Source organism: Saccostrea cucullata, unplaced genomic scaffold (assembly GCF_032062105.1).
Source record: "Saccostrea cucullata isolate Sc308-1 unplaced genomic scaffold, CSIRO_AGI_Scuc_v1 ctg23649, whole genome shotgun sequence".
Lineage (NCBI taxonomy): Eukaryota > Metazoa > Mollusca > Bivalvia > Ostreida > Ostreidae > Saccostrea > Saccostrea cuccullata.
The window spans coordinates 1-10644 of NW_026919576.1; the positions used below are offsets into that span (position 1 = coordinate 1).

General features: G+C 31.3%; 1 protein-coding gene across 1 annotated transcript; it reads left to right on the forward strand.

The window, feature by feature from the left end:
• The first annotated feature begins 2451 nt into the window (after positions 1–2451).
• LOC134233717 (caprin-2-like) lies at positions 2452–4949 on the forward strand. Its single transcript, XM_062715717.1, has 3 exons — positions 2452–2695; positions 2864–2971; positions 4501–4949. The coding sequence occupies exons 1-3, from the start codon at positions 2452–2454 to the stop codon at positions 4947–4949; spliced, it is 801 nt and encodes a 266-aa protein (XP_062571701.1).
• Positions 4950–10644: the final 5695 nt, after the last annotated feature.

Consider the following 10644-nt stretch of genomic DNA (forward strand, 5'->3'; position numbering starts at 1 on the left):
TTAGACATAAAAACCGTTAATATACGCAGGATATTTAAAATAAAATTTTCGTTTTCACGATGATAGAATTTTTGTGTTTTATCTATAATTAATTTAATTTCGATCATGATTTAATGCTTACATGTATAAATCTTCGAATAACAGAGCGAAGAATTCATTACAATTTATTAGAAATACTTATATAATATAAGCCATTTTAAAACGATCCATAAATAAAACTGTTCATAGTTTGATTAATTAATCAATTCAAGACTTTGAGAACGTTCAACAAAGTAAGTATTTTAATTTAAAAGTCCAAAACAAACTTTGTGCAAAATAAATGCCATAAGGAGCGGTGTTAGCTTAATGGTTAAGGCACTGGCCACTTAATCCAAAGGCATGAGTTCGCGCCCTGTGTATGGTGTGGTGATCTTTTTTTTTTTAATAATTTGAATTTCGTTCTTTTCCTTATTTTTACCAAATCAAGATATGTGTGAACTCGACATTTATAATTTGTAATGACAAATCACTAAAATAATAATTTTTCACCCATAAAAACAGTAATATCGATTATGTAATGGTGGCTTAATGGTGGCTTAATGGTAGCTTACTGGAGCTTGGACATTAAGCACCTGTAAGTCTACCTTAATGGTAGCTTAACGGTGACTTAATGGTGGTCTAAAAGCTACCATTAAGGAACTGTAAGCCACCATTAAGCTACATTTAAGCACCCATTAAAGGTACTTGGACACAGATTTGAAGTTAATTTTTTCTCTATAATATAACGAATTATATATTTTAATAGCATTTTACACAAAAATTGATTAAAAATCTTATTTCATTTAAAAGTTATTAAAACTTCAAATTTTTGGCGGGTTTGATTGACAAATCCTTGCACTTTTACAAATTTTGATTTTACTCTTAATACTTAGGAAAAGCGGCAATCTTGTTGTGTATGAATGAAAAATATTAATACTATAATCCAGAAAATTCAGAGTAGACATGTTCAAAAGCAAAACAAACACACATTATATTCTCAGTCCGTGCAGTTGTGGTGAGCAGACTTTGACAATTGAACGCACCCGGTGAAATCAAAACATCAACAAAAACAGAGCTCCTGCCTTGTTTACAAAAACTGTGTACATAACATATGATATTGATATGTCTCATTAAAACACAACAAGATTGTCATTTTTCTGAAGGATTAAGAATAAAATTAAAATATGTGAAAGTGCAAGGATGTGTCAATCAAACTCGTCAAAAAACTTGAAGTTTTAATAACTTTTAAGTGAAATAAGATTTTTAATTAATTTTTGTGTAAAATGCTAATAAAACATATAATTCGTCATATTACTGTGTAGTATACAGAAAATATTAACTTCAAATCTGTGTCTTAGTACCTTTAAGGACTTTGAGATGGCTTAATGGTAACTTAATGGTGGTGTAAATGTTACTTAAAGGTGCTTAATGCTGACTTAAAGACAACCATTAAGCCACAATTAAGGACCTATAAGCCACCATTTGATCAATTTCTAAAACGAGTTAAATTGACAGGCACGATTATAAAAAAAGGATATCAGCTGTATCGTTTAAAGTTGTCATTCCGTAAGATCTATGGACGATACAATGATGATAACATAGTACTTCTAGTGATTCGCCTTCACAACAGTTACTATTTTTGTAAGAGTTAAAGATAAGGGCTTGATCATTGTCCAGTAAATGTATATATTTGTTCCTGAGGAATTTTATATATTTAAGAAATCGATTAAAGTTAGTGTACATTGACTAATTGTAGGATAAGAACTACAGATGAATACAGAATGCATTAAAATATTTTTACTGTTGATTTATCATGCGATCTTTAAATTTCTGAGGAGAGAAAAACACCATTTTTTAAAATGGAAAAAACAATTCGTTTGCATAAAACAATTAACTACTAAGCTATGTATTCTTCAGCATTGAGGTCTATCTTTTCAGTAGAGACGGAAAAACTGTCAATTGTTATTAACGTTTATTGACGCTAGCTAAGGTTAACATGAAATATATGGAGATAACAAACAGTATTTCAGATCAAAAGTCCATGAAACAATTCAAAATATGAGAAGAACAAACACGAACATTTTAAACATCAGAAGTTGGATCGGGTGCCATTGATGAGTGAGCATCCATTGCTAACCTGACATACCCGCTTTGTGCTCCTTGTCACGATCGGAAAATAACGGAAAAATCCCGTCGTCAATTCAGTGTATAAAAATAAACATTTACCTGTAGAACGTAATAAGATATGTGGTAAATACGTGTTTCAAAGTGCAGAGGTTAAGGCAATCAATCTGAAGATAAGCGTCACTTATAAATTGATGGACATTTCATGCCTCTTATCAGTCGTGGAGAAGATCTAAAATGTTGATTTTACTAAGTCTTCTATTCTATCAGCAAATCTGTTTTGCGTTTGAATATACTGATGAACTCCGCATGTTAGCAAATAGGGTGACCCAGTTGGAAAGGACTATTGGAAAAGAACAGCAGAATTCAGTGCAAAGAGAATTTCAATCAATGAATTTGGAGGTAAAAACAGATATTCCACATCCAGACTTCAGCAAAACAGACAATAAACCACGTATTCAGGAATCTGAACTACACGCACCAGACAAAGACACGAACGGTTCAAAACTTAAAACTTGTGATGATCGAATTCTGACTTTAGAGAGAACTGTTGGTGACTTATCCAAGCTTCTCAAAAACCAGGAAAACGAAATCCAACATATTCATAATCTTGAAGCAAGACTTGATGAGCAGGAAAAAATCATTTCATATTTAAGAAAGCACATTTCAGAAAATGAAATTAATGTCCAAACATTTCAAAATGAAGAAATGATACCTAAAGGCATGGAAATTGAGGAAGCTGATGCATCTCTACCCAATGAATCTGAAATATCCAAAATCCGAAGGACTAAGGAGAAAAACAGTCCTTCCAAAGTAAATATAAACAAAAGTAAGACAGTGTCATCTTAACATTCCATTTTCTTCCAATGAATTAAGGATAAATCACACCAAAAATCTTTTTTTTTTTTTAGAAATCAGCTATATTTTTCATAAATTTACATTTTAATTAGTAACCTGAATGTTAACCAACTATATTGAGGGTATTTTATAAGATTTTGTCATTAGGTTAAAAAAAATGTGCAAAATTTTGTAAAGAATTATATAGAAGGCAAAACAAAGTCATATCTAAGCATAAAGAAAAACATACGATTTCTTCATATTTTGGGAATTTATCATTAATGTCATTTCAAATCAAAATCAGACAAACATTATCTATCAATCCAGGTATCAAATTTTTGTTTGTGTTAACACTTAACAGTAGAATGTATATAAATCCCTGGTGGGATCTTGTGCCATTGAGTACTGAGCGTCCCTACCTACAGGTCAGATCCGGCAAATATTTTCTGAATGACCGAAAAATAGCGAGAAAATCTGAACCATTTAAGTGTGTACATAATAAGCTCACAGTTTGATTAGATTGAAAAACATAAATCGCGTTGTAGTAAGTGATATTATGTATAGCATTTGTTTGAGTTTCGAATAAATTGAGAGATATAAACCCCGTTTGCGGGTGATAAGGATCTGTTGCAGTATCATAAATTAACTTTGTTATATTGGGTCAACTCTTTTATCATTAAATTTGTTTGCTAAGTTACCAATAACATTTTTGTTTCTAGGAAAATATTAAAAATGAATCAAATGAGTCGAGCACTGTGGTGTCTTTCTTCTAAAGCTCACTTTTGTCGTATGAATGAAAGTTGCAATTCTTAATTGATAATGCGTTGTTAAAATGTCAAAATATTGAACTGTGCTTTTTTATTTTTCGAGTATAAGGCTTTGAATAAAGTCTGCTTTATATTAATACAAAAATAAGTCTGCTTATAACGGGCGTAACTGGTACCCATGGAATTTCTGACAGATTGTTGAAAGGCACATAATTAAGTGTATATTACAGAATAATGGATCATGTTCTTAGGATTATTGCTTGAAAAAACTATTTTAATTTAAAAATTTCAAGTTGGTACAGTAATATTTCTATGTTGTCAGCAATAATTCGAAAGTTATTTTTTATGCTCTGTATACTTTTTTAAGATCTTGTAAGGTTTACAAGTTTTATAACAAGTTTATTTAATTCTACTTAAGGTAGCTAATCAATGTCACGTGATCGCTATCCGTAGCTACGTTAAACAGAACGCTTTTTTGTTTTAAACCATTACTAAACAATTGATATCACTATATGATTTTTCCTTTTCAATATTGTAAGGAAGCGATTTGTTAAGGCCAATTGGCCTTATAATAGTTTTTGGTATACTAATTTATAGAGTTCCGACAACATCAATCATACAACACCCACTGTAATAAATTTAAAGTTCCCATATTATTTGTACCTCCTTAATGAAATTTGCTTTGCTTCAAAAGTTCATTTTTGAAGGTTTTAGTTTTAAAATAACAATCAAGTTTATTGTGTAATTCTTTCAGAGCGATTGCTTTCACCTGTGACAACACCATATCCTTCTAACACGATTCAAACCATTGCATTTTACGCTTATATGTCGAAACACACACCAACAATAACTATACAGTATCCACTGACGTTTGATGTCGTGAAAACCAACTTCGGAAATGGGTATCATTCCACCACGGGGGTATTCATGGTGCCGGAAAGCGGAGTTTATGTGTTTACTTGGACGATCAGAATTGGCAGTAATAATTATCACGCAACACAGTTGATGGTGAATACGGATGAACTGGGTATAATTTACTCATATGTTGGCTCTGGTCCAGACCTTGGAGGAACAGGTATTGTTGTGGCACACGTCGACAAAGGAGACGACGTGTACGTGAGGACACATGCTTTGTGGAATAGTGGAGTTATTTACAGTGACGCTTCGGGAAGATCGTCATTTGCAGGGTGGAGACTATTCTAAGTGTTAGATTAAAAATCGCTAGAAAATCAAAACTGATAAACTTTATCAAAACCAATTTGACAATATCATTAAATGTGATTTTCATAATTCATAAATTCATAAATTTATTTTTTTTTTATGTTTAAGACTAAAATGGAAGTTTTGGGTTTAACGCTCTATTTGTGTTTTTTATCTAATGCATAGCAATGTTTAGGACTGATGTTTCTTCCAAAATTGTAAAGATCATGTTTTGGGGCTTAGGCTATCTGTTGTTTTAGTGGAATTCATTATAAAGTGAAAATGCATCAATGATTTAAAATAAATCTTCTTTGCTCCTTGGCGTTTAGCAAGAAAAAAGGAGAATAACGTTGCCATGTATTCTATTTATCTTGTTGTAAAATGAATTTGCATTCAACCTAGAAGTTATTCCTATTTGCACTTCACCTCTGATAGAAAAAAAATCATCAGTGAAGATTAAGTAAGTGATAGGTCAATCGAATAAAATGAATAAAACAAGAATTCCAAAATGTATGATACAAAAATTATTTTCATAGATTTCAGTGGTCCGATACATTAGTAAATTATTGATGAATAAAAATGAGACAAAAAATAACTTTTTCCTCAATAAGTATTTTTTTCAACAATCAATATGAGAGGGTTTGAATATACTAGAAGTGCACAAGCACTAAAGTTCTATTTGCTTAGTGATAGTGATAAATAGGATTGCATTAGCACCTGCAAGAACAAGCAAATGAATACGTCTACGATCTACTTTAATGACATGTTACTAACTACTAGACCTATTACCTATCATCCTATTTGGTTATTTTTAGACCAACATATTTTCTTTTTATTAGTTTTCCTAGATGTTATACTTCTTTGAATCTGTCGCCCGCGTGGCGCAGTGGTTAAAGCGTCTGCTTTAGGGTCAGGAAATAAGGAGTCAGTCCATGTGTCTTTGGTTAGATTCCCACCATTGGACGCGGGGACCAATTAATGGGATGAAATCGTATAAACCGAGGTCCCGTGTTGCAGAAGGTGCTGGCATGAAAATGATCCTCCCTGCTCAATGACCCTGAATGCTGAGCATAGGACAAAATTTTCAGCTCTCCACCGGCAAGTACAGGCGTCTCCATTTGAGTGAAAAATTCTCGAGAGGGACGTTAAACAACATGCAAATAATCTATGAATCTTGTATAATATTGTATTATACTTATCCGACTATAAGGTCTCAAGACTCTAGTTAAATATGATTTTGACACAAATATATATGTTATTTTTATTGACTTCAAGCCGATATTATCTTTTCAAATTTTACTTTTTTTTCAATTTTCAAAGAATTATTGAAAAACAAACATTACAAAGTATGCGTTTTCGTTAACCTAAGATAATAATTTTTAATATATTTAAAGAAAAAATTGCATGAAAAACAGTTTAGAATTTGAGAATTATTAAAAATAAATATACATTTTTTTAGATTATTGTACTATACAATTTCAAGAGAGTTTCAATTGGACTCTCGCTTTATCTGAGGACCCCAAAATATTTATTGTTCAATATAATCCATCGTCACCGGTGTAGACGGACGTATGCAATACAGCACTCGGTAGCGACGAAATATAACTGTGTACTTCTTCTAATGCAGAAAAGAAAGATTCCGAGGAACTTACAATCAGGAGTAACGAATATGATGCCTATACCCTGTTCTGATATCATTGATATAGTTATATCGAAAATGGCCTATGCCCATTTAGGAGTCTTGCTTAGCTTTAAGCGGTCCATATAAACCGATATGTTTACGCTATAAAAGATCACGTTGACCAATAAAATTGAATATCTACAGGAACAGTAGCAGTAAATCTATAGAATGATTTATATTTTTACTTGTCAAGTTAGAAGCATTCTTTCTAGGACAACTTGAATTCAATAAAAGTACTATGGATGCTCACTCCTCAATGACACCTGATCCAACCTCTGATGTTCTGATGGTCCTTGTATTCTATGCTTCTGACTTATAGTGTTTAGTGGTCTTTTGAGCTAAAATACTGTTTGTTATCTTCATATACTTCATAAGAACATTTCTATGTAACTTGCCCTTCACAATGACCAGTTCCCCCGTGGGTTTCCGGAAATATTGACCAAAAAAATAATCTTCCTGCAGATTTGATATGTATTGCCAATTGAAATACGTTTAATTTTTTCCCATAATATAAGCAGTGGTTGGGTTGATACGTAATCTCTCTATTCGTTAAAGTTACCTTTTCCTTGTTAAATCCACCAGCCTTAGTGTAAGGTTCCTTTTCAGAACTTAAAATAGTGTCCTTATGTAACCTTATTCAGCGGAAGATATGTCCTCATCTTGATAGATATCATCTGTCTTTTTTTTGTCTCATTCTTTTCTGTAATTTGTTTTATTTAGGTCATTACATAATCAATTATATATTGATAATCGTGCATAAAAAATAAATAATTTAAAAAAAAAATTTGCTTACGTTCGTGAAAAAAAGTTCGTAGGACTACTTTGTTTTGAATATATTATTTCATTTAATATAAAACATGCAGAATGAATCCATCATTCTTTCGGAAAAGTTACTAGTTTTAATAATTTATCTTAGATAAATATCAAATAAGGAAAAATTGTTTTTAATATGCCTTATAGGATATAAAGGTTAGGTAAAAGAGACATGCGTTTGTTTGTCATGATTCCACTCTATATATAAAATATTACAATTCACAAGGGAAAATGTTGAAAAAAGAGAAAAGCAAAACCACCATAATCCCTGATTATTTCCAGATTCCTCTGATTATTTCTAGTGCATTTCGTGACATGAAAATAAAAGCTGATATTTGAAAAACCCAGACTTTGAATGCAGGAAAGGAAGAGATGTAGCTTTTTAAAACATCCTGTTTGTACAGCTCAAACAAAGTAAATTATAGAAATTTTAAATTCTCACGGTATATTATCCTTATACTTCGTGAACTAAATAGTATTCATTTGACTAGCATTTTTTTTTTTGGATTGGAATGCACCTTTTCGTGGAAAACAAGAAAATTATACCAGCTGACAAAAAAATTGCAAATTAAACAATAGTGAATTTAAAAACTGCTCATTAAGATATAAAGAAGAAAGATTAATGGGGGGACTATTTCTTGTTGTGGAAGAATATTTAGAAAAAAAAATTCAAATCTACACATTTCTTACATAAAAGATATGGAGATAACGAACAGTATTCAATATCAAAGGTCAATAAAAGAATACAAATTAGGAGCAGAGCAATCACTGACCTCAAAAACATCAGAGGTGGGATCAGGTGCCATGTAAGAGTAAGCATCCTTTGGCGATCGGTAACAACTGCCGTGTGCTCCTTGTCATGATCGGGAAATAATGGAAAAATCCATCGCCAATTCATGTATTAAAATGGACCAAGAATTAGTAGGGGAAACGTCTGTCAGCATTTGACTCAATGATAAATTGTATTTGCTGACAAGTTCATTGTATCGACCAAAGGTTTTTCGAAATTATGAATTAAACGAGACTGCTAATATTCTTGTTTCATCAACTTGCTGGTCAATAACTTACAACGTTTTAGAAATTGTTCATACGTAGAGCATGATCTTGCTGCATAAGTAAGAGAAGTTGACAATAGCATTATAGAAAAATATATCATATAGCTTTGTTGTTAGATTACATCATTAACCTTTTTTTTTAAAGTAAAATATCCAAGTGTGAAAGAGTTGTTTCAGACTCTGTGGTATCTTTTACCTCAAGCTCACCAGGATATATCGTGTCGACATAAGAGTGGAAATTACCAATTGTAATTGACAATACGTCGTCGATATGTCTAAATGTTGAGTTGAAAGTCGCAGCAAGTGTTTTCTCCTTTTCATGCATAAGATTTTGCAGAAATGCTGCTTCATATAAAAACAAAAATAGGTGTGCTTATAAAGGAGCGCAATTGGTACCAAAGGCAATTCCAATAGATTGTTGGAAGACCTGATTTTCAAAAACCACATAAATATTGTCAATCAGAATCTCAAACTTATTTTTGATGTCAACTTAAAAAACTTGTGTGTGCAATCAGAATGTGTTTTCACAAAATAATTTTGCAAATAATCAATTACCAGGTGATTAAATTACCCTTTATTCCATTAAGGTATGTCATTCGTGAAATTAGTTAAAGGAGTATTTGAGAAGTACATCTTTTTTCCTTTTTTTGTTACCTGTTTTTGAGAAGTACAATTTAGATAAGTAGTCATATTGCATTATTCAAAATCTCAAAGAAATTTTGTCAGTTTGCATCTTACTGAGCACCGATACAATTAACTTGACTTTTTGCACCTAAATTGCAAATCTTAGATTAATCTCTAATCGTAACCATACTTTATCGAATGTAATCATGGCAATAAATATAATCTTATTTTATGTAAAAAAGATTAAATAATGCGTATCATAGAGCAACATGCAAATTATTTCGCGTTAATTATTGTGTGACCTTTTTGCACTAAAAAGTATCAAAGTTGGGATATTAAAAATCTAAATAGGCAATAAAAGAAATTCATGTACCAAGCTTTTTTTTTTTAATTCAGTGATGATCGGTTGGAAGTACCGTATAGTTCAAAATATTGAAAGAAAAAATTAGGGCTAGTAATGTAAATTTTTAGATATTGGTCAAAATATGTAATTTTCAGGCCAAAAAAGCATCTATTTTAGTCTTCTTTAATACATTTTCATTTCTTGGCACAGTCTGTTGAGTGAATGTATAAAATGTTTTTTTAAATATACATTGGCACCTTTATTTGATATTCCAAGCACATAAGAATGAAAAAATATTCTCTGAGTAAAAATATTTTGGGTTAAAGTTCAAACATTTTAAATTTTCTTACTTGGGGTTAGGAGCTGTCAAATAGAGGTAAAGAGGGGTAGGAGTTCGGGGTGTGATGGGATGGGGTTGAGGACTTGGGGCTGGGCTAGGGGAACGGATTAGGGGTTGAGAAGGAGGTGATGTATTGACATCTACAGTAAAATCTTATGACCAATCATACCAGCTGCATCTGTGTCAAATGGAGTTACACATGATAATTGATTTAAATTTTAATTGACTTTACACATGCTGTAGTCAATCAACTTGTGTATAGAGACAAACAAGGAAATTCTTCCATGTGATGAGCTAACGGCATTATCAAGGTATTAAGCAATTTCTTTGAGTTTTAGTTTTTAGCCAGACAAAGCCATTTGAGATGTGTAAGAAAAAAGTTCTCAATCCAAATCAAGGAAAAAAAAAGGAACATTTTTGATATCGTTTGTAATTTAAATTTCTGCAAACAAATAGCAATAATTATTGTACATAAAGTGCAAAATCGTGCTAAGTGTTTGCAGAATCACATTTCGAGTATCATTCTTCAAATAATGATGAATTTGTAATAAATTGTTTATAATCACTTGATAGTTTTTTTTTTTCAAAACAGAAATTGACATTTTAGTACTCTGGAAAAAGCAGTCAAACTTTGTATTTGATTTTGTTCCATTTAATGTCTAGTGATGTTTAAAAAAGACTTTATTGCAAAATGATTTGTTGAGTTATTTCATTAAAAAATAAATCTTAACAATACATTAGTAATGCTGAAGAATGTAAATGAAAAGAAAACGAAGAATAAACTATCTAGTGATACAGGTAAAATTTCTTATCATCATTAGTAAGCTAAGCATAATTACATA